The 26,928-nt window shown below is 47.8% G+C and overlaps 1 protein-coding gene across 3 annotated transcripts in view; it reads left to right on the top strand.

Moving 5' to 3' along the window:
• EGFLAM (EGF like, fibronectin type III and laminin G domains) overlaps positions 1–23,605 on the top strand; it is a 195,819-nt gene extending 172,214 nt beyond the window's left edge. For all 3 annotated transcript variants that reach the window (XM_055554439.1, XM_055554438.1, XM_055554440.1), the window contains 5 exons: positions 5,235–5,313; positions 8,898–9,041; positions 17,606–17,689; positions 21,124–21,227; positions 22,052–23,605. In XM_055554439.1, coding sequence (XP_055410414.1) covers positions 5,235–5,313; positions 8,898–9,041; positions 17,606–17,689; positions 21,124–21,227; positions 22,052–22,206 — 566 coding nt within the window. In that variant the 3' untranslated portion in view covers positions 22,207–23,605. The remainder of the gene's footprint in view (positions 1–5,234; positions 5,314–8,897; positions 9,042–17,605; positions 17,690–21,123; positions 21,228–22,051) is intronic.
• The last annotated feature ends 3,323 nt before the right edge of the window (positions 23,606–26,928 follow it).

Genomic DNA, 26,928 nt, shown 5'->3' with positions numbered 1-26,928 from the left:
GAGGGCTGGGGCTGGGGCGATTCCGGGCTCTCAGACCATCAGGCCATTAAGAGGGTCTTGGGAGCCCCGTCCCACCCTTTGTCTCTACAACATCAGAGGCTGAACAGAGTCTGAGCCCAGATGGAGGTAGGCACCGGGCTCCCACGGAGCTGCAGGAAAGTGAGTCTCTGTGTCCCCAGCTGGGGCTGGAGAAGCCGGAAGGACTTCAAGGTCCCAGCCACAACTTCAGATACCAGCAGAAACCGTAAGGCGCGGTGGTCCCCTCACCTTCCATCTGGGGCTCTCACTCTCGTGTGCCTTCTTCTACCACAAACCTCAGCACCCCAAGCTGCAGCCCAGTCCTGAGGTCCCTTTCTCATCTCACCAGAGGGGTGTCAGAAAGCCGATACTCCCCATCCTTAGAGATTTCTTTCTTCTTTCTCTCTACTCTCATCCAAATTTGCCCATTTTGTGTCCCAGGCCGTAAGAGCTCTTGTATCTAAGTTACTAACAAGGGAAAGCAGGGTTTCACAAAGCACAGGTGAAAATTTAAGTTCTGGAGAATACTGATGGCGGTTTTGTGCTCGCACAGAGAGATGGACAGCAGAACATTCACACGCGCAGAATGGGAGGGGAAATTCCCTGGTCTAAGAAAGTGAGTCGCTCTGTCATGTCTGACTCTTTGGGACTCCATGGACTCTAGCCTGCCAGGCTCCTCTGTCCATGGGATTCTCCAGGCCAGAATACTGGAGTGGGTTGGCACTCCCTTCTCCAGGGGATCTTCCCAATCTGGGGATCAAACCCAGTCTCCTGCACTGTAGGCAGATTCTTTACCATCTGAGCCTGAAATAAGACTGAGTAATCCTGGGTAAAGCATCGCTTCTTCTGCGGGACTTCTCAGAGCCTTTGATATGTTCTGAGTGTCCAAGACAAGGGTGTAGGATGCAGCTCTTTCCTCCAGGGTTTCCCCCAGCCCGTGGCAGACAGGCCACTTGGGAAAGGACCGAGATCTGATGGTACTCCCTTCCCTTCCCTTCCCAGATTACTGAGAAGTTCTGACTCAGACGGTGCAGGACCCTTCAGGCCACTAGATGGGAGTGTTTCTCTGCAGCAGCTGAAGTTCCACTCACTACCAACACCGAAAGCCACTGGCTTAGGTCACACATTTGTCAGGGACGCACAGTCCTCAAAGATGGGAACCTGCCTGATCATAATGATTGACCACATTCTAGACACTTCACAGTGTATTTAGTAAATTCATATCAAATTGCTGAGTCTGATTGGGGGACAGGGGGACATCCCAGAGCATTAAAAAAAAAAAAAGTAGCTTCATTAAATATGAGCTGTAATTTAAGAATACTCCGTATGAAAAAACACAAATTCATAAAACATATAAATTGTGCATACTATAGGGAATTTCTTTTCTTGTATCCTTAACCAATGGAAAATTTGGAGGCATTCAGCCTGGATGTTGATTTTTAGATAGTTGAAGGCTGGTAGTGTAGAAAACAATTTTTTAGCTATTACTTACTTTGTGGCTGCAGAGTCAGTTTCATGGGACCAAGACGGCTGCTCCAAGCAGAGCTGTCCAGCAAGGGAGAGTGCTGCCTGTGGACGAGAGAGCTGCCCACCCTGGAAATTCAGTCCAGTTCCCTGGGACTGGATTGCCATCGCTCAGGAGGTTGTGGGGAGGAGTCCTGGCTGCTGGAAAAGCTAGGTTACAACCCCAGCTCCTTCCTTCACTAGTCCTGGGACTGCGTGAAGGAGCCAGCAAGTTTTCTTCCACTCTTTATAGTCCATTGGGAATTTCAGGTCCCTGAAGTGGAAAATTTGCCTGGCTTGCAGGCTGGCTATTCATTTTGTCACCAGATGTCTCAAGCTTTTAGGTCTAAATGTGAGGAAGCACCAAAAACAGTCTTTGAGTAGTGCCTTTGCCACAAGAAAAAAAAAAAAAAAAGACAGCGTAGAAGAAATTAGATCTAAAGGGTTAGGATAAAATATACTTGTGCTTACAATATTTTAAAAAACTGCAAAAGGCTAGAAAGGACTAGATGGCTACTTCTAACTGTAATGTTTTAGGATGGAATTAATGTTTATCCACATATACTGATGACATGGAGTATATTTTCACCGTGTTTGTGTTCAGTGGTGTCATTTCTAGAGTGTTCCCCTGCTTTTTATTAATCATAAGATCTGAACCTTGTAAAGGGGGTGGGGTGGGAATTAGGGTGATATTTTCCACTGTGGAGAGAAAAGAGGCAGCTGGCTGGCTTATCATTCCTTTTTCACGTGTAGCCTGGAGCCAAGAAAAGGTAGTGGTCATTGACAAGGTAAGTAACTCTCCAGGAAGTGTTTTCTCCAGGTTTAGATTAAGTGGGCATTGTCAGTTCAAGGTCAGGGGAGCCCCAGAGGTGTTAGACAATTTATTAGACACATCTTCCTGGTCCACCACCACCTGCACCCCAGTTACTAAGCCGAGAACTGCGGAGGTGTGTTGGGTGATTTGGTGCTAACCATGCTGAGAGAAAATATTTCCAGCGGTTTCTCACGAGGGGAACGAGTGGATTCACGTTCCCTCAGAGGAATGTGAGTTCCTGCAGGGCTTCCCAGGGGCTGTGCAAGGCCGCTTTCCAGCGCTCTGCAACCACAGTAATTGGGATTTTACAGTGACTGTGAGATTCTGACTTGCCCTGTTCTGTTTCATGCTGGCATCTGGCAGAGTGTGGGAACTACTGCCTCAACAGTAAGTACAATGAGTCCTCCAAGAAGCTGGGACGGCTCCTGGGCTGGTGCCAGGTCAGTCTCTGGACAGGCTGTGGGCACAGTGCTGGCCAACCACCTGCAGAGGGTAACAGGGGACACACCTCTCAGAGGGGTTGCAGCCTCCCAGCGAGATCGCCAGCCCTGGGAACACACTTGTCTCCCGGCTGGATCTTGGGAAGCCCTGAGCTAGAGGGGCTTAGTCAGCAGCTGGACGGGGCTCACGCACACATCCCTTTGAGAGTCCAGGTGCAGAGCACGTCCTGATCATTTCCAGGAGTGCAGACCCATGTCCATCCAATAACAGCAGGGACGGGCCCTGCTTGGGGCTGAGCCAAACCCAGCAGGGACTCCAGAGTGACTGGGAGGGATGGCTTCTCCTGCTGTCTGACATCAGCAGCTGGCAATTCAGGGTCTGCCCGCCCAGCTGCGAGCTCCCCTGTCCTCCTGCGTTTCCCCACTCTTGCTTCTTGTACCCCATTCTCACCCTCTTCTATATTTTTGCTTCTCCTGGACTTCTCCCCCAGCTGCAGCTTTTTCATCCTCTCTGCATCCCCTGCCTGGGGCTGCCATCCACTTGGCTGTTCACTTTTGTGTTGTTGTTTTTTTTCCCACACCTTCTCCTCCTTTGCTTCTCTGACATTTTCTTTTCTCCTCCTCTAACGTCTACTTTCCCCTTCTTCTTGTTTCTTCCCACCAACTTTCTACTTGTGGCATTTTACATCTTTTTTCTTCTCTCAGCTTCCTTTTCTTCCTTCGTCCTCCTCCTCACTTAAACCAGAGGGTGGTGCAGCTCAGAATGTGAGATTAAAGAGCCATTCACTTCCAACTCTAAAAGGCCCTCCGGGTCGACAGCCCCTAGTCCTGGGCCATGCTGCCTCAGAGGACAAGAAAGTAATTTCTTGGATAGTTACCTCAAAAATTCTCTTTAAAATGTTTGCTTCTCTTCCTCTCCTTCTTTTCTTTCTTTCTTTTACTCTCCCCCTCCCCCAACTTCTCTTTTTCTTCCTTCCTTTTTTTTTTTCTTACTTTTTATGAAGAATACAGGAGCATGCTGTGGGTGACCTGCCAACACAGGAACTTTTATTTGGGGGCCCAATGTCATTTTGGGCTTCCCACGTGGCTCAGTGGTAAAGAATCCACCTGCCAATGCAGGTGACACCAAAGAGGCGAGTTCAATCCCTGAATGGGGAAGATACCTGGAGGAGTAAATGGCAACCCACTCCAGTATTCTTGTCTGGAAAATTCCGTGGCCAGAGGAGCCTGGTGGGCTACAATCCATGGGCTTGCAGAGTCCAGACATGGCTGAGCACACTGCGCAATGTCACTGGGTTTTGTGTTTTACTGTTATTTTTTTTCTTTCTTCCTTCCTTCTTTTCTTTCTTGCCTTCCTTCCTTCTTTTTAATGTGTAGAAGTTGAGTTTAAACTCTCCTGTCATTTGTAGTGTCGATAATTACACATTTTTTCTCTCCTGGATGTAGAGATCTTAGTTCATCTTCTTTGTGCCAACCACATATCTTGTGAAACTATGACCTATTTTATAAACGGGCTTATTTTCTCTCATTTTGCACATTTATTTGAACATGAGATTCATTTTACCTTAACTTTTTTAAATTGCCATTTCTCTGTCTTTCTAAAGAGGAAAGTGATATTGCTGTGATCTCTTTAGAAGAAATCCTCTAAATTATCCCTAATTCATGACACCAAATGCTACTACTTAACTTATTCCTTTACTCACTGTGTAGAAGAGGGTGCTTCCTCAAGAAAACAAAGTAATGAGAAGGAAACACTTCTAAAATATTGGAAAGAAGGCTGAGGGCCAGAGTTTGGTTCATAGTCTGTTTCTCTCTTAGCTGTATAATCTTGGGCAAATCCTTAATGATTATGTGCCTCATTTTCTTTTTCTATAAAATGGGAATATCCAAGCCTCCCCTTCCCCGATACTTGCTGCTCCTTTGTATGGTAAAAATTTTGTGAAGTAGAACATCAGAAAGTGCTTCACAAAAAACAGTCAAAGCCTATCCATTACTAACCAGTATCTGACGTTGTGACCAAATGGGTTCTAGACCAGGTTGGTTTCAAATAGAGAAATCCTGGTGGATTTTGTTGGGGGACTGTTTGCCTCCCTTGGAGAACTTCTAGGGCTATCCCCAGCTGCTCCTCACATGGCCCAGGGCCTGCCCTTTAGCTTCCAGGAATAACTGGGCACAATTCAAGGTTCAGTATATTGCAGGGCCTTCTCGGTAGGGCTGAGGCAGATAACAGTGACAGCCAGCCCCAGGGAGGGACCACCAGGGAGACGCCAACTCCAGGCAATCAGGCCAGATCATCCCAAAGCAGGCCAAGTGCCTGTGCAGCCAAGAGGAAGGGGCTGCCAAGTTGATAAATGTCCTATTTCCGGGAGCTGGCTTTCGTTCTTTTCCTGCCGCCTGGTGGAGTCCTGGGGTCAAGAGAGCTGCATAGCACATAACCTCTGTTTTCTGTTCTGTCTCAGCGATCACAGAAGCTATTGAGATCCCGCAGTTTATCGGCCGCAGTTACCTGACGTATGACAATCCAGATATTCTCAAGAGGTAAGAAGACCCCTCGAGCACCTTCCTTATCTCCTGGGAGGTCAGTTTCTCATTATCTTTCCCAGAGCTTTTCCTTATCTTCCATGCCAGAAGATAATTCTCCAAGAAGGCACGAGAATTTAGCTGTAGTCCCAGGGGAAGAAAACATACAAAATAAACATAGAAACTAGAACAAAACAACACATACAAAAAAATAACCCCACAAAAATGTAGCCTTTGAACCAACCTCATGACTTAGCAGCAGCAGCAGCATGACCAAAACCCAGAGCCTTTCTGGTCAAAGAGGGACAATGGTCAGCCCTGGGATTTCTGATACTTAGGCTTTGAGGAGCAGTGAGAACTCAATGCTCCTGAAGCCAGGGTTACATGCATGTGATTTCTGGCAGGGGAGTCAACTTCATGCTACTTTGTGGCCATGGTCTGCCTAGAGCCAGCTGTGGAAGGGTTCTGGCACGTCTCCAACCAAGCAGAGAGCTCCAAGTCTGTGCCCTGCTTTGAATCATCATCAGTGAGGTCCACTGTCCTCTTCAGGCTCTTTCCAGTTTGGTGGTGGTGGGGCTTCTCGGCTCTCTTCAGGTGGATACAAGAGCATGACCAAAGAGATGCCCACGTCACAGCTGGGACTTTTAATTGCTGGTGACTGAAAGTCCAGCCCTGCTCCAGAGTCCAAGCTCCTGGTTTCAGTTCGGTTCAGTTCAGTCGCTCAGTCATGTCCGACTCTTTGTGACCCCATGGACTGGAGCAGTCCAGACTTCCCTGTCCATCACCAACTCTCGGAGTTTACTCAAACTCATGTCTGTTGAGTCAGTGATGCCATCCAACCATCTCATTCTCTGTCGTCCCCTTTTCTTCCCACCTTCAATCTTTTCCGGTATCAGTGTCTTTTCAAATGAGTCATTTCTTCACATCAGGTGGCCAAAGTATTGGAGTTTCAACTTCAGCATCAGTCCTTCCAATGAATATTAAGGACTGATTTCCTTTAGGATGGACTGGTTGGATCTCCTTGCAGTCCAAGGGACTCTCAAGAGTCTTCTCCAACACCACAGTTCTTATAAAGCTCCTGGTTTGGAAGAGCCTAATTAGGCTATTTCCCATGAGGAAGACTGGCTTTGGTGAATCTAGTGAAGCTCGGCTTTGGTGCTTTCAGTTTGCCCTTTTCTCTTTCTTTTCCTTCCCCTCCACTCTTTGTAGTTTAGAGAGCACCACTCCCCACCCCACTGCCAGCACAAATCTGGATATTTTCCATTGTCTCAGGTTGATTGCCTCGTCACAGACTAAGGCAACTCTTTAAGCCAAAGGCACACAGTTCTTAGGGTGGAATTTGGTGGTTTTTCAAGGAACAAAGGCGGTTAAGAGACATTTTCCTGGGGCATTGGATGTCCCTGGTGTTTCTGAGCACAAACCAGACAGACCCCGCTTTGTTCCTCTAATCCCATGTTGTGTTTCTTGAAGTTGTCTTGTGTGGGCCATAGGCAAAATGGAGTCCCAGCCAAGAAACCCTTTTCTTTCTTCAAGTCCTTACACCCAAGAGATGAAGGGATGTTCAGTCCCCAGAAACTAGGAGGGTGATCCTTAGCGAGGGGCGCCAGGTCGTTTGGGGGAGTGGAAGGGTTTGGTGCAAGTAGGAGGTTCAAATCCCCAAAGCAGAAAGCTCAATAACACCTGTGTGCGTACATGTATAGATTGCATCTATGTGTGCAGGTGTGTAAAGCTGCAGAGAGAAGTCAGGTTCAAAGTCTGGTTCCGTTAGATGCCTTTGGCTGCAAGTAACAGAAAACTCAGGCTTCCCAGAAGCACAAGTGCTAAAGAATCCACCTGCCAATACAGGAGTCATAAGAGACCCACATTTGATCCCTGGGTCTGGAAGATCCCCTGGAGAAGGGCATGGCAACCCACTCCAGTATTCTTGCCTGAAGAATTCCCTGGACAGAGGAGCCTGGTTGGCTATACAGTCTGCAGGGTCACAAGGAGTCAGACGTGACTGAAGCAGCTGAGTGCACATACACACACACAACAGAAAACTCAGCTCAAAATGTCTTAAACATGAACGGTAAATATTATTTCATATAACAAACTGTCTAGACTTAGTCTGGATCCTGGGTTGATTAATTCAGAGAATCAATTGTATTATCAATGACTCATTTTCCTGCCTTGTTATCCTCAGCATATTTTGCAACAATCATACCCTTTATGGTAAAAAGACAGCTGTTCCTAAGATGCTCATTAAATAGTTATAAATCATGGCAATATACAGTACAATAAAATAAAGCCCTTTTTTTCATGTGACTCTCTTTGAAAGGAAGAGACTCCTAGAGTCCTCCTGATAAACTTCCTCAATCTCATTGGACAACAGTGGGTCACAGACCTACCCCTAAGCCAATCACTGCAAAAGAAATGGAACCGTGTGATTGACTTGTACGAATCAGTGTATCCAAGGCAAGTGAGGGAAGGAAGGAACCTTGAACAGAAGACTAGGAAAAGCAGATCTCTAGGGAATAGCCCGCAGCTGGATTGCTCCGCACCTGGTTTGGTGGAGTGTCATGGACCCTGCTCCTCACTCACCACTCTGAGACCTGTCTGGGGAGAGCACACTAGACCTCTTCCTGTCTATCCCAGGCTCTGGGAAGCCTTAGACAAAAGCCTCCTCCACTGGTCACTACTGAGTGCACTCTACAAGCTGCAGGCCACGTTCGTTAGACAGGCGCGTGACAGGAAAATGGTCAGGACTTGTCCAGTAGAGCCATCTTACACTATGAAGAACAACATTAAACTGCATTTATTCTTACTTCGCCTTGTATTTAAGGACCTCATGGTTACTTTTCTCCCTTCATCGGATGAAACACTGGCCACTTCCTAGTGAAACTGGATCTCTGAACTAGTCTATTCCCAAGAATCAATGAGAATATCCCAACATTAATAGGAACCGATAAGCAGTGATCTTATTCCCAGCCATCGCTGTAGGACTGGGACCCGCCCTTCCTGAGCACCCCTTCCTTCCTCTCAGCTTCCTGTTCCACTCCGCCCTGCCTCTGCCCCAACACCTCTCAAGACCATTATCCCATCGAGGCGCCTTCCTTGTCTGATGCTCTGCCCCCTGTCCAGTCACTCCTTCTCTGCGTTCAAGGACATCACCTCCACAGATGGCCATCCACAACCACAATCGTAGCCCTGAGCGTTCAAATCTCTTGGTAATTAAGTAACCCACTTCCTTTTGAGGAATGGGGGGCACTTTCCCAAGGGCTCGTGAGTGGTAGGACAGGAAGGAGGTTAGACTGAGGTGTGTATTGGGGATACAGGCTGGGGCTGTGGCATTGGCCAGGGTCTGGCTTATCTGTCACTCATCAAATGCTCTCTGTGGTGTTCAGCACACTTGGGGAAAGAGACAGACTCCATGTTGTAGAATGAGGAGTTCAGACGTTTAGACCCATGGCATGGCTCATAGTGGTGACACCTTTTCTAATCTCCTGATAGTGTCAGAAACATTAGACCATCTTTATAACTGGCAGACAAAACCAGGATTACTCAGAAATGGATGTTGGTGGAGACTGGTTGATTTGGTGTAATGATTTGTGTCTTTCCTCCAGGGTGTCAGGATCAAGATCAAACGCGTTCATGCGGTTTAAGACAACTGCCAAAGATGGCCTGTTGCTGTGGAGGGGAGACAGCCCCATGAGACCCAACAGTGACTTCATTTCCTTGGGCCTTCGGGATGGAGCCCTGGTGTTCAGGTAACCCTTACACCGGCTGCCGACGTATCATCTTGTGATTTTTCTCAGCCAGTGCAGATCATGCCCAACAGAGGTTGCAGAGGAGCCAGAACACAGTCAGCCAGAATTAAGTGTGGCCTGAAGCTCCAGCTTAATTTGAGGCTCCTGGTCTTTCTCTCCAGTATCCATTTCCAGAGCAGCAGTCCATCAACTACAGCCTGGTGGCCGAATCTGGCCCCCTACCCATTTATGTGGCTCGATGGTAAAGAATCCACCTGCCAATGCAGGAGCCACGGGTGCTGCGGGTTTGATCCCTGGGTTGGGAAGAACCCCTAGAGGAAGGCATGGCAACCCACTCCAATACTCTTGCCTGGAGAATCCCATGGACAGAGGGGTCTGGCAGGCTATAGTCCATAGGGTCGCAAAGAGTTGGACATAACTAAGCACACATACCCACCCATTTTTGTAAATGAAATCTTATTGGAATACTGCCACCCTCTTTTATTTATGCATTGTCAATGACTGCTTTGAGGTGACAGTGATCCACTTGAGTAGTTTCAATAGGAACTGTATGGCAAAGCCTAAAATACTTATTATTTGGCCGCAAAGAGTCGGACACGACTGAGCGACTGAACTGAACTGAACTTAGAGAACAATTTTGTGGCTCCTGTGCTAGTATGTTATTGCCATCTACTCCCCACTTACAAATGAGGAAGTAGAAGGAGGACTTTGATCCTGCCAAGCATGGACATGAGCATTTGGCCCAGTGCTCACCAGCTCAGGAAGATCTGAAGATTTAGCTGAGAGACCTGGCTTTATATTCTGACTCAGCTCCCTAATCCCTGTGGAGCCTTGGGAAGGAGAAGGCCTGCTTTCCAATCTCCCACTGCAAAGAACAAAGCACAAACTCATACCTCAATATAGCAACCCCACATTTGCATTTTTATAAGTGCTTCTCAGGTGATAATGGATAAGACAGTTCTAGAAGTTCTACATGAGTTTAGACTGATCTCAGATTTGTCACTGGGGAAGATCCCCTGGAGAAGGCAATAGCAACCCACTCCAGTATTCTTGCTTGGGAAATCCCATGGACAGAGGAGCCTGGCGAGCTACAGTCCAAGGGGTCACAGAAGCGTCGGACATGACTTAGCAGCTAAAGAACAACAATGACAAGCTATAAAGTGGCTAAAGAACTACCAGCACAAGATCTCACCACCAGAAGCTGGGTGGAAGCTGGGTGGGAGCCAGATTCCCAAGGGGCAGGGGCCAGCTGTATAATATGAAAGAGCTTCTCTAGAGATGGTGATGATGCAGCCCCACTTGAGGGTAGAAATATCTTGTTTAGAACTGTGCTTCTCAAAGTGTGGTCCCTGGACCAGCAGCCTCAGCATCATCTGGGAACATGTTAAAAATATACAAATTTTCAGGCTACACCCGTGAACTACTGAAACAGAAAAACTTAGGGATGAGACCCAGCAATCTGTTAACTGTTTCTCCCGGTGATTCTGACGCCTGCTATGGTTTGAAATGCCTGCTCACTCTCTAGACCATCTGCTCCATGGGGGAAGGAATTTCTCTGACTTTTCCTTCTTTAATCCCCAACCTGGTGACCTGCACAAGTGTTCACTAAATGATACAGAATTAACTGGAGTTGAAATAGATGAAGGTGAGATAGGGAACTACAGAGAAGAAGAAGAAGGCTGAGTTCTGGGGCTTCGGTGGGTCCTGTGCTGGGATTGCTGACAGCCAGGGTACAAGAATAGAAGTCTTGGCAATTTGAATAAAGGACATTTTGAAAGGAAATGTCGCTTGTCCAATGCTTGCCCCTACATAGCTGAGCATGCTCAGTCAAGTGACCCTATGGTTGTTGAGGACTTTGGGGAGCAGAGTGTGGTTGAAAGCTGGAGGCTGCCCCAGAGCAGTTTGCACCACCTCCACCCCCTCCCCGCGGCCCCAAGGTCAAATGCTGAGCTCTTCACACCCCAGTTTCAGGCTGGCTGCTGCAAAGCCATTTTCTTGTGGTTTTCCTGTGGTTAACCTCGCCAAGGCCTCAAGTACTTGATTGTGCCCAGAAAAGGGAACTGAAACAGTAGCTCAGCCGTGGGTGGGAGGCCCGACTTCCCCCCTAAACCGCCAGCGAAAACTCAGCTGGACGGGGAAACTGTCTCCTCCCGGCCGCCCTGCAGCTCCCACTGGTTCTCACACCCTGCCCAGGCCAGACCCCCATGCCCTCTGGGCACCGTTCTTACAACTCCACTCCATCCCGATGTGTTTCTTTGGTTACCAACTCTTTTTCAGGTTTCTGGAAATTGGTCCCACGTTTCTCTTTTAAGCTTGGAGTTCTGGCCGAGTTCTGAGTAAAGGGCACCCTCCCCAGCTCAGCCCCCACACCCCAAAGCAGACATCTGTGCTCATCCCTGGGCCTGGAACCTGGCTGCTTCGCTGCATTTCCTTCCTCTGGGCAGCTATTCCCCCCACATCATTCACCCGGCTCAGAAGTACGGAATTCCTGGGGGAGGCTGGGCAGAGAGGTATCAGAGAGTGGCCAGTGGTTTAACATTGTCAGCCTACACAGAGTCAGCTGTGGGGCTCCTATCTGAGGTTACTGGATTCCTGGGCCCACACCCAGAGATGCTGGTGGAGGAGGTCCTGCTGAGTGCCAGAATCTGATTGGAAGATACCAGGAGCCACACCCTGAGAAACTGAGTCTGGAATGGTCAGAAACCAGGGCTTCAGAGTCAGACATGCCTGATTCCCACGGCCACGTGATCACCTGCAGGTTATCTGACCTCTGCAAAAGGAAAGGGTTAATCATGAGGCCCCAATGAGTTAATTCATGTAAAGGGCTTAGTGTAAGGCCCGGCGTGTCTACTTATTAGTGAGTGATAATGATTATCCCTGATCAAGTGTTTACTCTGTTCAAAAAACTCACATCATGAACATATGTAAGGGAACTGGCACAATATATTTTAGCTATTATTATTTTGAATAAGGCTCTGCTGCCATGCAGCTTACATCAGTGGAGCCTAGAAAGTAAACCTGTTGATTGGGTAGATGAACCATTTTTGAGGTTTTAGTGTTTGATCCAATTTCAAAGCAAACAACAGGAAATCTAAGATAATACGGTATAATCTTAACATTCTTCACCTAAATGCTTGTCCTTTTTGCTAATTTAGTGCTCAAAGTGCTTCTGTCAGAGAATAAAGAAAAGCACTGGAATTCAACAAAAACATTATTTATGGTTTTGGTGCAAATTAAATTAAAGAAAGGGAATCAGAGTGCTCAGTTGAGAATGTGGTTTTTGTTGTTTGTTTTTTTAAATTTTGTTTTATGATTATGTATAGGACATAAAACTAGGTGTGTAAATACCACTTTACTGGGGATATTACCTACTAATTTTCCATATGACTTTGATAACATTTTCATGCAGCAGAGAAAGGGAAGCAGTCTGACGTTAGCCAAGTACCCTGTGCTCTGCTTTAATGGAGGCACGACCAAGTATAAGTACCGCCACGTGGAGGCAGTCAAGTGGCTTCCAAGGGGCCTCGCCTGCTGGCGTTTCCTAGTGGACCACCTTTGTGCTCAGACTCCTGGCCTTTCATGTGCACCAGCTTGAGTAGGTAAACTGGGTTCAAGATAACCGATTCATGCTCACCAGGTACACGGGACCTTGTAGAGAAAGCAGACACGCATTTATTTGTTCATTTATTCATGCATTCACATATTTTTTACCTTTTTTTTCTTTAAATTGAGATTTAACTAAGTGAAGTAAGTCAGAGAAAGACAAATGTCATATGCCGTCATTCATATATGGAATCTAAAAAAAAATGAGGCAAATGAATTTATCTACAAAGCAGAAACAGACTCACAGACATAGAAAACAAACTTATGGTTACCAAAGGAAGGGGGTAGGAGGGATACATTTGGAGTTTGGAATTAACAGAGACATACTACATATAAAATAAATAAACAACCAAGTCCTATTTTATAGTACAGGGAACTATATTCAATATCTTGTAATAACCTATAGTGGAAAAGAATCTGCAATCAGACGTATATACATATAATATTATCTGAATCAGTTTGCTGTACACTAGGTGGTAAAGAATCTGCCTGCAATGCAAGAGCCCCTGGTTCTATTCCTGGTTCTCTTCCTGGAGAAGGGACAGGCTACCTACTCCAGTATTCTTGGGCTTTCCTGGTGGCTCAGACCATAAAGAATCCACCTGCAGTGCGGGAGCCCTGGGTTTGATCTAGGTTGGGAAGATCCCGTGGAGGAGGACATGGGAACCCACTCCAGTATTCTTGCCTGAAGAATCCCATGGACGGAGGGGCCTGGCGGGCTACAGTCCATGGGGTCACAGAATTGGACATGACTGAGCAACTAAACACAGCACAGAAACTATCAAAGCATTTTAATTCAACTATACTTCAATTTTTTTTTAATTAAGGTATAATTTACATAAAGTGTACAAATATTAGGTGTACAGCTCAATACATTTTTTAACATACAAACACTTGTGTGACCACTACTCGGAACAAAACACAGAACATTTCCTACACCCAGGAAGGCTCCCTCATGCCCTCTCCCAACAAAGGCAATCACTGTTCTTGGCCATTTATTATTATTTAAAAGAGAAATTCCAGGAGGATGTATATCAGGTGTCTGGGCAAGCGGGAGGTTATTCGAGAAACGAGAGGGAGTCGGTGGGGTTGGAGACTCAGGCCGTCAAGGAGCCAACTGGGCCGCTCCCCCACCTGCAGTGGTGGCTGGATTCCTGTCTGCTGGGTTCCGTGTTTGCTCCTTGAGTACAATCTAGATGAACAGGCATGTTACCAGGCTAGAGAATAGAAGAAGAAAACCCATCCTTTGTCCAGACACAACTGAAAAAGTGTCCATTCGCTGGGTTACAATCCCACTCCAGTCTAGTGCTGCCGCAGTTCTACCTAAGTCACCTTGTTCTGAGACCTGGGTGTTCCTGGGTGTTTTGGTTACATATTCACAGTCTGTTGGTTTACTTTCCACATGACTACTCTTCCAGGAGAGGCTTGACAGGTTTAACTCTGGGTGGCAATTTTCTCCTATTGCTACTTCCTCTAGGTGTACTGTCCATGCTCTATCCAAGCTGCATTAAGCACTGCATGTATTCTTGTGTGGCGCTAATGGTAAAGAACTTGCCTGCCAATGCAGAAAGCATAAAAGATGCAGGTTCAAGGCCTGGGTCAGGAATATCCCCTGGAGAAGGGCATGGCAACCCATTCCAGTATTCTTGCCTGAGAATCCCATGGACGGAAGAACCTGGTGGGCTACAGTCCACAGGGTCACACACAGTCAGACACGACTGAAGTGACTTAGCATGCACACAGGCATGGGGTTATTTGCTTGTCTCCTACTATGTGCTATGCTCTTTATATATATTATCTTACTGAACCTTCCCTAAGATCCTTCAGGGTAGGTATTATGAACCCATTTTACAGATGAGAAAATTGAGGCTCAGACAAATGGAGCAAATAGCCCAAGATCACACAGCTAGGAATTGGCAAGGCTGGGAATCAAGGCAGATTCCTCTAATCCAAGTGTCTAGGTTCTTTCTCAGAGAAGGCAATGGCACCCCACTTCAGTACTCTTCCCTGGAAAATCCCATGGATGGAGGAGTCTGGTAGGTTTCAGTCCATGGGGTTGCTGAGGGTCGGATACGGCTGAGCGACTTCCCTTTCACTTTTCACTTTCATGCATTGGAGAAGGAAATGGCAACCCACTCCAGGGTTTTTGCCTGGAGAATCCCAGGGACGGGGGACCCTGGTGGGCTGCCGTCTATGGGGTCGCACAGAGTCGGACACAACTGAAGTGACTTAGCAGCAGCAGCAGGTTCTTTCTATCACCCCATGCTGCCTCTCATAAAAGCCCACATAGTAATTCAGCTGTATTTCTGCCAACCAGCTCTCAGCCTTGCTTTATACTCATTCATTTCTTCAACAAGCATTTGGCCACTAAATAATGAAATCTGAAAATTCCACCTCCAGGCTGCTTCATACAAGAAGACACTTGATGTGGGAAAATTCATTAGAAAACAGTGGATTTTTCTGGGTCAGAGCAACAGCTTTGTCTCAGAGTTTGTCAAGTCACCCGAGTTCTATTCTTGGTTAAATGTCGATGGGCTGTGTGGCTTCTTTGAGACTCCAGTTTTAAAGAAAGGACTCATAGTGCTTTCCCTGGGAAAAGCCAAAGCTTTCTATTCTTGCTCTTTTGTTGGCTTGAGTGCATAGAAGAGCTCAGTGACTAATCCGGGTTTCCTCTCAATTTCCTGTTTCTTGGCCAATGAGCTAAAGGAGAGACATGTCCTCTTACAACATGAGGAGAGAGTTGTCTGGGTGGAATGCATTTTCCTTCAAAAGCATGATTACATGGGCTTTATTATATTATCAAGGGGTGATCTATGCAGCTGGCTCAGTGCCCAGCCTAGAATAGTCATTCACTAAATATTTGTTGTTTTTAATTAAATTAGAATAATTGAATGAACACTGGACTAAGAGGGATATTTCTCTCTGGTAAACAACATATGCGAGTCTTCTGATCCCCTTAGCATATCAGGGTATCTGGCAACTGAAACAGAAAACAGAAAGCTTCGGAGTGGATCTGCTATCCAAGAAAATGTGGCAGGGGGAGGGGCGCAGGTAAGACCCCAAGTGCAAGTCCTATACTTTGGCTTTGAGATTTTAGGCAAATTCCCTTAAACTCTTTGGGACTCAGCCTACTCTGCAATGTTTTGTTCTGTTCTGTTTTTTTGAAAAATGAAAACACATGTATTCGTTTCTGAAGACTGCCATAACAAATTACCACAAATTGGGTGGGAATAGACATGTGTTATCTCACAGTTCTAGAGGCGAGAAGTCCGCCGTGGAGGGCTTGCAGGGTCACTTCCTTCTGGGGCTCTGAGGAAGTCTGCTCTGTGACTCTGCTAGGTTCTGGTGATCGCTGGCACTCCTTGGTGCTCCTTGTCTTATCGCTGTATCATTCCAGTCTCTGCCCCTATCTTCACGTGGTGTCTTTTGTGTGTGTCTGGGTCAAAATTTCCTCTTTTTATAAGGACACTAGTCATATTGGATTTAGGGCTTCACTAACCCCAAATGGAGCTTCCCAGGTGGCTCAGTGGTCAAGAATCCCCCGGCAATGCAGGAGATGTGGGTTTGATCCCTGGGTCAGGAAGCTTTCCTGGAGCTTCTCCTGGAGTATTCTTGCCACTCCAGTACTCTTGCCTAGAGAATCCCATGGACATAGGACCCTGGCAGGTTACAGTCCATGGGGTCGCAAAGAGTCAAACGTGACTTAGCGACTAAACAACAACAGGAACCACATATGACTTCCTCCCTAACCCCATATAACCCCAAATAAACTCTCTTAACTAATTGCATATGCAAAGACCTTGTTTCCAAATCAGTTCACTTTCTGAGTTTCTGGCTGCTAAGCTGCTAAGTCACTTCGGTCGTGTTCGACTCTGTGCGACCCCATAGACGGCAGCCCACCAGGCTCCACCTTCCCTGGGATTCTCCAGGCAAGAACACTGGAGTGGGTTGCCACTGCCTTCTCCAATGCATGAAAGTGAAACGGAAGTCGCTCAGTCGTGTCCGACTCTTCGCAACCCCACGGACTGCAACCCACCAGGCTTCTCCGAGTTTCTGGACCCAAGTTCAATTCCTGGGTCGGGAAGATCCCCTGGAGGAGGGCATGGCAACCCATTCTAGTGTTCTCACCTGGAGAATCCCACGGACAGAGGAGCCTGGCGGGCTACAGTCTATGGAGTTGCAAAGAGTCGGACACAATTGAGCGACTAACACTTTCGCTTTTCACTTAGATTCTGGGTGTTCATTAATTTTGGGGGGATACTGTTCAACCTAGTACAACACCTTACAAATGATAAAGTCCTTCTTTTTCCTTATACAGTAATAGTATACATGGAGCCTAAAATAAATCAACTTTGAGGGCATTATGGTAAGTGAAAAAAGCCAGTTACGAAGAGACAAAAACTGTTTGACCCTACTATAAGGTACCTAGGATTGTCAAATTTACAGAAAGAGAAAGTAAAATGTTGGTTGCCATGGACTGGGGGAGGGGGACATGGGACGTTGTTTAATGAGTACAGATTTTCGATTTTACAGGATGAAAAAGTTCTGGAATTGTTTGCTCTGCAATGTTAATATACTTAACACGACTGGACTGAACACTTAAAAATGATTAAGTCTGGACTTCGATAGAGGTCCAGTGGTTAAGACTCCATGCTCCCAATGCAGGGGGCAGAGGTTCAATACCTGGTCAGGGAACTAAGATCCTCTTTGCCGCACAGTATGGCCAAGAAAAAAAAAAGGTTGATCGTAAATTCTACCACAATTAAAAAATAAAAAATCAGTTTTGATCATTCATGGCCTAATTTGGGAACCTAGTGTCTTTTTAGCATTGTTTTGTGTTAAAGAAACGGCCTTCTGAGCTCCAGAGAGCTTTCTCATTGGGAATCATTTATGAATCACCGTCTGCCTGTGCGTCAGTGCTATCTTCTGTTCTCTGTCTTGTTCTTCTCTGATGCCTTTAGCTATAACCTGGGCAGTGGTGTGGCATCCATCATGGTGAATGGCTCATTCAACGACGGTCGGTGGCATCGAGTCAAGGCCGTTCGGTGAGTACCTGTCCCAGCATGAGACAGAGCTGATGGGAGTGCTCTCCAAGTCCCTGTAGTCCCACTTCCTGTTCCCCCACCTGGCCTGGCATCCCAGTATCCCTGATTCCACTCATTAGGACATCTCGGTACCAACTCCCCCCGTGCCCATCACTAACACTGCAGGTCGGAAAGGCTGAACTCCCAATCTTCACTCAACAAAGGCCTTTTGGAGAAGGAATTTTATGATGGCTAAACTGGAGGAGGGTCTGGTCATCTAGTGAGATCTAGATATCTCTATAGTGAGATAAGATTTCAGGACAGGTAGACTTTGAGGACAGAGAAGGCAATGGCAACCCACTCCATTACTCTTCCCTGGAAAAATCCCATGGGTGGAGGAGCCTGGTGGGCTGCAGTCCATGGGGTCGCTAAGAGTCGGATATGACTGAGTGACTTCACTTTCACTTTTCACTTTCATGCATTGGAGAAGGAAATGGCAACCCACTCCAGTGTTCTTGCCTGGAGAATCCCAGGGACGGGAGAGCCTGGTTGGCTGCCGTCTATGGGGTCGCACAGAGTCGGACACGACTGAAGCGACTTAGCAGCCGCAGCAGCAGACTTTGAGGAATGCTTCTATTCTTGTTATGCAGGCAATTGCCCCCACTGTTTTTTGGTTTTTGACATTACATTACCTGAATCTTAGAAGCCATGTGTACCCTGCCCCAATTACACATCCTCCCCCTGCTCACAGAGCTCACTACCCTTACTTCTAATTGATTTAGGGTGAATCATTCCTTTGAAATTAGTTTTGCTATGTATATATCCCAAAAACATATTTTTAGAAACTGATTAGCAGGTCCTAATTCAGCTGTATAAAGAAATGTCAGTCCTGCCACACTTGATGCAGGTCTCGAGATGAGCTGAACAGTCTTTGGCTCAGGTTCCCTGAGAATATACCATAGTACTTTCTGGGGAGGTCAATAGGCGAGGTCATGAGCAAAGCTTGGGAAACACGGGCCCACCGTGGTCAGTATCCTATGCAGTTCATGTACAGGATATGATGGAAGTAGCCTTGCTGGACCCCGTTCTTCTTTCCACTGTGCTTCCTTCGATTCCAAAGGATGTGGCAGGGCACAGAGGCAGACCTGTGCCCATCAGCTGTCCGGGTGACCTTGAAAGTCCTTGAGAGAGTGATTTTGATGAAGCCCCAACTCTGACTTGTTAAAAAAAGATGTCTTACTGTGGTGAATATTTACTGGAGTAGGTAGTCATTCCCTTCTCCAGAGGATCTTCCCAACCCGGGGATCGGACCAGGTCTCCTGCATTGCAGGCTGATTCTTTACCGCTGAGCCCCTGGGGAAGCCTCAAACTGCTCATACTCCAGCTCAATTCCAAGATCCTTCAGACTAGGTGGCTTCTAGGTTCTTCATTTTACATTTTTCAAATCTAAGATGCCATTGATTATAAAGTATATCCTCATTCTGGACATATTAAAAATGAAAAATTCTTAGAACTGATGAAATAAAGTGTGGAAAATGGAATTTTTAGAGTAATGGGGAAAAGCCGTCACAGCAGGCAAGGCATTGCCCATCACATCCTTCTGGTATGAGATTTTGAAAGAACATATCCAAAATGGGGAAGCTGTGTGGTCTCAGGGTGATTATAGAACAGGCTAGAAATACCTCTAAAGCTAGTTGCTAGAAGAGTTGTTATCAATAAATGAGGTTTAGGCAACCAGATTTCTATCATTATACCCCACTCCCCCCACAAAAGGGGTAGGGCCCAGAAGTTTTGGAAGGTAAATGAGGGGCTGAAAACAGATTGGCTTAAAAATCTTACTTAAGGTGTTAGACCCCAAGCTCCTTGTACTTCATATAGCTGGCATGCTGCCCTTTCCCTACCCATGGAAGAATAATGAAAGTCAATTCTCTGGAGAAAGTGAATAAGGGTCTTTGAAATGGGAGACATTAGGTATAGCTAAACATTGGACTAGTCTACTCTGTCTATATTAATACTGGAAACTATGTGAAAGTTCTGTGTTGACTATTAAGAGCCCTATAAATCTTCCCCTCTGAGATTCCGGAGTGCTGAGAGCCAGGCCTGTTTCCCACAGAAGAGTAAGAAATCCAGGTATCCTCCAGTGATTGCACCAGATCACAATACAGTCACAGAAGCCATCCTGCACATGCGGCTCCCATAGGGCTTCCAGTCTCCTCCTCAGTCCTCAGCACTGAACTGTGGAGTGGCAGTCGGGGATCACTAAACATTTGAAAAAAATCTCCAATATCAAACATGGATATCAGAACAGATACATAGAACAAAGCAACTTGGAGGAACCAAACTATGAATGAAAAAAAAATGATATTCACATCATCAGAGAGTTTCTTGTTTCTGTTAACCTGAGAAACAAGAAGTGATGGCTATCAAAAAAAAAAAAGGAACAGTAAAAGACAAGAAAGAACTCATTTTAGGACGAGAAGAAAGAAGAAGAGGTGTGGCTGGTTCTTGGAAACCCCTTAAAATGCAAAGTCCTTGCCACAGAGGAGCACCTCCATCCTGCTGCCACTTTTGGGTGACTCTGGGTCCTTTGGCTTCCCAAGTGGCGCAGTGGTAAAGAATCTGTCTGCCAATGTAGAAGCTGCAGGAGGTGCGGGTTGGGAAGATCCCCTGGAGGAGGAAATGGCTACCCACTCCAGTATTCTTGCCTGGAGAATCCCATGGACAGAGGAGCCTGGTGGGCTACAGTTCATGGGGTCGCAGAGTCAGACACGCCTGAGCATGCATGCATGCGCCACATGGGTCCTTTAGAAGCCTCTAAACCATTCTTTGTTCTCCCCGAGAGTGATCCGCCGATGGGGACTGCCTCATTGGTTCTCACTGCGCTTAGAGTAACAGCACCAGGTGTCACCATGTCACCACCACTCCTCCCATTAAAGTTCTCTGGTTCCATCCCACATTCGGAATAAATTCTAAGCTCCTTTTGCCCCTCAACATCTGCTTCTGGCTTCACATTTTCCTATTCTATTCCCACCTCTGGAATTCTGTATGCTCAGACTGTCCAAACCCCCGTGTCTTTTCTCTCTTTGCGGTTGCCACTTCCTGTTTGCATTACCCTGCTCCTTCACCTGACTCACCCAGCCTTCAAAACGCATCTCAGACAGAGTCTTTGTTGAGAAGTTTCCCCTGGCCTTCTCTCCATCTCCTGTAGGATTTCACAGCACCTGGGCGTTTTTCTACCACAGAGTGGTGACACTGTGTGATCACTGGCAATTTTTTCTTTTTCTTTTTCTTTTGGCCTCAGGAATTTGGGTGATTTCTTGGTTTGTTTCATTTTGACAGCTCCATCATTTAGTACAGTGCCTGGTGCTTAGTGAGGACTTGAATACATTTCTGTTAACATGAGTACATGATTGAATGATTAAAGGAAGCTCCAAAGCTGGTGGTGGTTTTTACAGGGATGGCCAATCAGGAAAGATAACCGTGGATGACTATGGGGCCAGAACAGGCAAGTCACCTGGCATGATGAGGCAGCTCAACATCAACGGAGCTCTGTATGTGGGTAAGTGACCTTGACCTCCAGCAGAACCTCAGCTATCCAGTGCCTTTTCTTAGTCTTCCCTTTGTTATGCTGGGGCTTCCCAAAGTCGTGCACTTCACTGGATCAGTCAAATACTTGGAAATCAGGAAACTTTTCAGATATTCCATTCTTCCATTTTCTGAACTTCTGACTCATGGCTGAGGGGTCAGGAAACACTTTGGATGGTTTTGTGCTGTGGACCAATCCACCAGGAAAACCCTGCTTGTTTATAGAACAGGAACCTGCTAAATATAGCTCCTGGAATTCTCCTGGAGGAAGGAGTATCTTTCTTTCTGGCCCCTCACAGAATTAGAATGAGTGGTATTTTTATAAATAGCTTAGAACCCACTAATGCAGACACATAAACATGGAAAGACACCTCTGCCTGTAGGATATTTCCTAAAAGTGAACTTAATTGAAAGCATTCAACATCAGTGTGTTTCTTTTGGTTTAAGATGGCATCATCTCTTGTCACATACTACATATTGTTGACATTATACAACATTTCTTTTTTTTTTTTTTTCCCTCAAAATTCACCAGGTACTGTGTTGCTTTAAGTGGTCAGCTAGGTCAGAAAATCATGTATGAGGCAGATACTTAACGGCTCTGATTGTGTATTTCACTGATCCAAGTCAACTTGTCCCTTCAAGGTTAATTATGAACTAGATGCGATGTCCAAAGTTCTAGGTTCTGCACCCTTACCTTGTCCTGTCAGTTGAGGGACGTGTTGGTCAGTAGCCACTCAAGCATCCTACAGAGACGCCCTCCCCTTTGGCTCAGGTCATCTCCCTCTTGCTTCCTGGCAGGTGGAATGAAGGAAATCGCTCTGCACACTAACAGGCAGTACATGCGAGGCCTCGTGGGCTGCATTTCTCATTTCACCCTGTCCACCGATTACCACATTTCCCTGGTGGAAGACGCCGTGGATGGGAAAAACATCAACACTTGCGGAGCCAAGTAACACCAGCTGGCCCTGCCCAAAAGACCGAGCCTTCAATCCTGAGAGTCCCGGGGGCCCGAGACCCTGCCTGACACAGAGGCACGGGGACCAGGAGTGTGTCTTGTCCTCAAGGAGCAAGTTCACCCTGATGAGAAACTAGAACCGAGGCGGGAGTCCCTCGGTGGCCTTTCCTGCTGACACTCTGTGGGCCAAGCCCAACGGAACACTCTGTGTAGGAAGCATGAGACTTCGTCCACTGAGTGTGTGGCGGCTGCCAGAGAGCACACATCAAGGCGAATTTCCGAGCCCGTCTGCTGTAGTTCAATGACTGTGTTGTGATTCATAGTTCATTTTAAAAAAAAGAGAGAGAGAGACCCAAAGGGCAGTATTAAAATACTTCTCTCCTCTCCTGACTCATCACACTCTTACTGACAGCAGAATGACTGTAAAACCTTGACCCTCTGTTTTCTCACTTCGGCCCATGAATAACTAGGATTAACCCCTTCCCCTCCTCGCTGGCTGGTTCAATGTGCTCGGACTATGAAAATAAGGATGAAGGGAGACTAGAGATAGAATCATAATTATGAAGCTGCCCGCCCCCCCCCTCCACCGCCGCCAACCCTGGAAAGTTTACCTTTAATGAGAAATCCTTACTTTTTATAATGCAAATCTCAGAAAATGGGCACCATGATTTTGTAGCTCTCCTTTTGTATGTGTATATTTTTATAGTGACCGACTGTCCATGCGGTATACTTTTGCGAGTTTGAGTGGACGACCCTGAGTTCTTCGCACACTTCCTAGAATTTTCTCCCAAAGGAGACTTGTGTGGGCCCTTCGTGGCATCAGTGGTGTGAGGTGGGTCACAGGGGTGGGCACCTTGGGGAGCTGACCATTCCCTCTTGGTAAAGGATGGCTCAAAGAGGCGAATATGAAGCTTCCCGAACAAGCAGATGAGAAGGCACCAGTGTTACTGAGGTGGGTCACTGTCCTGGTTTTGAGAGAAGGGGATGTCTGTAGTACACTTGAATAAAGGAGATGAAGGCTACCATGCATTCATTTGGTTGTTCATTCACCCGTGGAGGGCTTACTGCTCCCTCCCAAGGCCGTGTCCAGAAATGAATGTTGCAGTCAGTGTTTCTGAGGCTGGGCAGTGGGCACCCTCGGCCTGGTCTGAGCATCTGGACAAGAATCAGGGAAGCAGGGTTGCTTCCTTGGTAGTCACCATGGTGCTGCTTAGCCAGCTCATGAGTGACGCTGGGGACGGCGGGCTCCCTGGCAGATCCCCCATGCTGGGACTTGCTGAGGAAGGTGAGATGAATGCTGCTACCAACCTAAGAGGAGGGAAATATGATCCACTCACAGAGGCACCTACGAGCAGCTCTGCCGTGACTCTCCTCTTGCGTGTGCAGCAGGCTCTCAGCGAAGGCTTGAAACTGCACCAAGCACCGTTCTAGGCACATTAAGAGTTCTAAAAAAATGAATAAATAAACTAGAGACATCCACCTTGAATTTCAGCCTTCTGCCTCCTGTCTTTGGGGACCTTTGATGACCAGGATGCTTCATCCCAGAGCAATAAAGGTAACAACAATTCATCCTCTCCTACCTAATGTCACCTTGTGAGTGCAGTGTGGAGAAAGTTACATGGTGGAAAGTGGGTGTCACCACCTCCCCACCACCCTCACCTCAACAGCGTCTCCTTGGAAACATCCAGGGGCAAGGCTTCCAAGATATAATGGAGTTGCTTTCACAACTCCAGTTGAGTCACATTTTGAATCAATTGCCTTCAGTCAAAAAAAAAGTGAGCAAACTATTCAGCTGAGCTGAAGCCAGAAGAGTTGTGCTATTTCTCTCTATGACTGTTATCCAGGGAAACACGCAGTAACCTGGGGTTGGGGACCCGGGAGTATATGTTGGAGCTGATGAGGATGCTGAACTGCCTTGCTCTGGGTGGGATGCAAAAGGAGCTGGGAGGGGAGGGGTGACGTGTGATGGAGTCAGAGCCGTAGAGATGCTGTGGGTGAGAGGGCACCAGAGTAGGGGGACCCAAGAGGAGCTGATCACATGGGAGGCTCAGGGTGGGAGAACAGGCTAAGAGATGGTATATACCAAGCTGGGAGCAAGCTCCTTCACCCTCTTCCCTCTTGGCCCCAAATCAGGAAACGCGGGGTGACTTTATAAAAGCAGTGGTGGTTGGCAGGATAAAAACTTTGTCCTGATGCTAAGGGATTAGATTGGGGATTAGGTGAGCAAGACACCCAGGGAGAACTCAGGCTGGCTCTGTGGCTCCCCCAGGTTCCTTGCTAAGTGTATCTGCTATCTATTGTCCTGATAATGCTGCCTGACAAGCAACCACAAAACCTCAGTGGCATACCGCAGAGATGTGTTGATTGCTTCCACGCCTTAAGTGGTTGGCTTGGCAGCCCTGCTGATCGGGGTTGAGCTTGACTTGGCGGTTCTTCCAGCCTCAGCAAGACTTGTTCACAAGTGTAGGGTGGCTCACTTAGCATGGCCTTGGCCAGGACGGGGAGGTGGCCGGGGGTCTGCTCCATCCTCCTGCTGGGACCAGTGACCTAGCCTGCCATGCCCTTTGCATGCTGATGGAGGAGGGTGAGAGCACCAGAATCGAGGTCTAAGGCCTTTGACAGCCTGGGATTGGCCCTTCCTCGCGTCACTTCTGCCACATTGTGTTAGTCCGAGTCCATAGAGTCTAGGCATGAAGGAATAGACTCTTATCTCCATTGTGAGAGCAACTACAAAGTCGCATGGCCCCAGGCAGGGATTCAGGGAGAGTGAGAAGTCAGGGCCATTAGTGCAAAGAGTCCAGGGCAGCAAGTCCTGGGAGGCCGCAGGGACAGCCCAGCTGAGGTGGGGAGGGACTAGCCCCGCCTCCAGCCCTGCCTGCTGCGCCCTGTTGTCCCCATTCCGCCTGCTGCCATGTTCCTTCTGAGGAGCAGGGCCTGGCGGGGGACGGGACCTGTGCGTGGCTTTGTGGCAGCAGCTCCGTGGAAGGCAGGAGCAGGGTGCTGGCTGGACTCTTGGCTGCCCAAAGAGGTTTGAGGAGCAGCCAGTGAGCTCGGAGGTTAATGCCAGCCACCCCTGTCCTGCCCAGGAAGGATATCATGAAGCATGGGTTCCTGAAAAGCTTTTGTCCCACAAGCAGGATTTGAGAAAATTCCCCTGAACTTCCCATGTGTTCTTAGTAAGGACGGCTGGGGTGAGGTCAGGGAGGGGAATGTTCTTGCTTTTCTTAGGAAAACTAACTTTCACGCACCCTGTGTTTCCTCTCAGCTCGCCCGTGGGATCTCTCAGGAAGGCCTGTGGAGTCGTCTTTGTCCCCTCGCTGCCCCAGAGTCCAGGGACCTCGGTGCCCCTGTGGGTCAGGCACACCCTGAGCGGCTGCCCTGCTCCTCCTTTTTTGCCTTCTGTCCAGTCCCCAGGCTCCTCCAACACAAACAGGCCCTCTGCTTCCCACGCACACCCAACAGCCCTGGTGTCAGCCACTGGTGCTTCCCTTCCGATTCCTTCCCCTTCTTCCACCCACCGCCCACCTCTCCTCCTCTCCCCCTTGCGAGGAGCTGCCTGCCTCCTCCCCGCGTGGGAGGAAGATCTCGGAAATGTGCCCAGAGCTGGCGGACCCAGTGCTTTCCACTTGGAGGAAATGCTGCATTTTTCACCTTTCACCCAGAAAAATATGGTTCTCAGCGAGCTTGTTTTTATCCCCTGAGAGTTTCCCAAGGAAAAGGGGATCGCGAATAGGAGGGCTCCCAGCCTCTCACAGAGTCCTGACAGCCAACCCCCTGCCCCCTGCCCCCCGCCCAACCCTCCACCCCCAGGGTTGCTTCACCCCTGAGAGGGAACCTGGCTGCTGGGAAAATAAAGGCAGAGAATTCCAGCTTCTCGCAGAAAAGGTGGTTCATCCTTGAGGAGAGGGGCTTGGACAAAGCATTCCCTGCTTCCTGTTTCCCTTCCGGTCCTCTTCCCGCTCCTCCCAGTCCAGAGATACACAGTGGCTGCCCTTGAAGGTGGAGATGGAGCACATGTGTGCCCTGCGACAGCCAGACAGTCCCTTAGCCTCAAAGGGTGTTGTGTTTATCATGTCAAAGGCAGGAAAGAAGAGCTCCAGGACTGCCATCCAGAAGGAGCCCAGAGGGGAGAGGGCTGGTGGCATGGAGTCAAAATCAGAATCCCGAATAACTCAGCCTGGCCCACAGAGTTACCTCCCAAGATGGAGAAGTGGGGTGGGGGTGGCGGTGTCATCACCGCCTCATCCCTTGGTGTTTCTACAGTGCACCTTAAATATGCTCGGAAAATACCAGCGGTCCTGCCTCACAGCTTTGATGAGGATGTGGAGTACGAGGTCTGAAGGCATTCAACTGGTGGGTCTCGGTGGAAGTGACAGGCTGCCATTAGGAAGTTTCAGTTTATAGGTGGCTGTGTGCTTAGAGGCAGCAAAATGACTAATCCAGTTCAGCAGCATGGTCTGGCTTCTGAGACAGGCCCTGTGAGTAATTGCACTTCAACCTCACATTGTTAGAACATTCAGATATTTGATCTCAAAAACAGCCCTCCTTTGATGATGGCCGGAGCCGGCAGGCAAGGCCAATAGGACGCACAAAGACAGAAGCTGGCCGGAAGGACCAAGTGACTTGCCCGTGGTCCTCACATAAGGACACGACCACGGTGCTTCACTGTGGAAGCACCTGACCTGACCCGCAGTCAGATGCAGCGGCCGCTGGGCCCCAC

The sequence above is a fragment of the Bubalus kerabau genome, chromosome 18, assembly GCF_029407905.1.
Source record: "Bubalus kerabau isolate K-KA32 ecotype Philippines breed swamp buffalo chromosome 18, PCC_UOA_SB_1v2, whole genome shotgun sequence".
In the NCBI taxonomy this organism is placed as follows: Eukaryota; Metazoa; Chordata; class Mammalia; order Artiodactyla; family Bovidae; genus Bubalus; species Bubalus kerabau.
The sequence above is the reverse complement of the archived record's forward strand: the minus strand, read 5'-3'. Positions and strand labels throughout refer to the sequence as shown.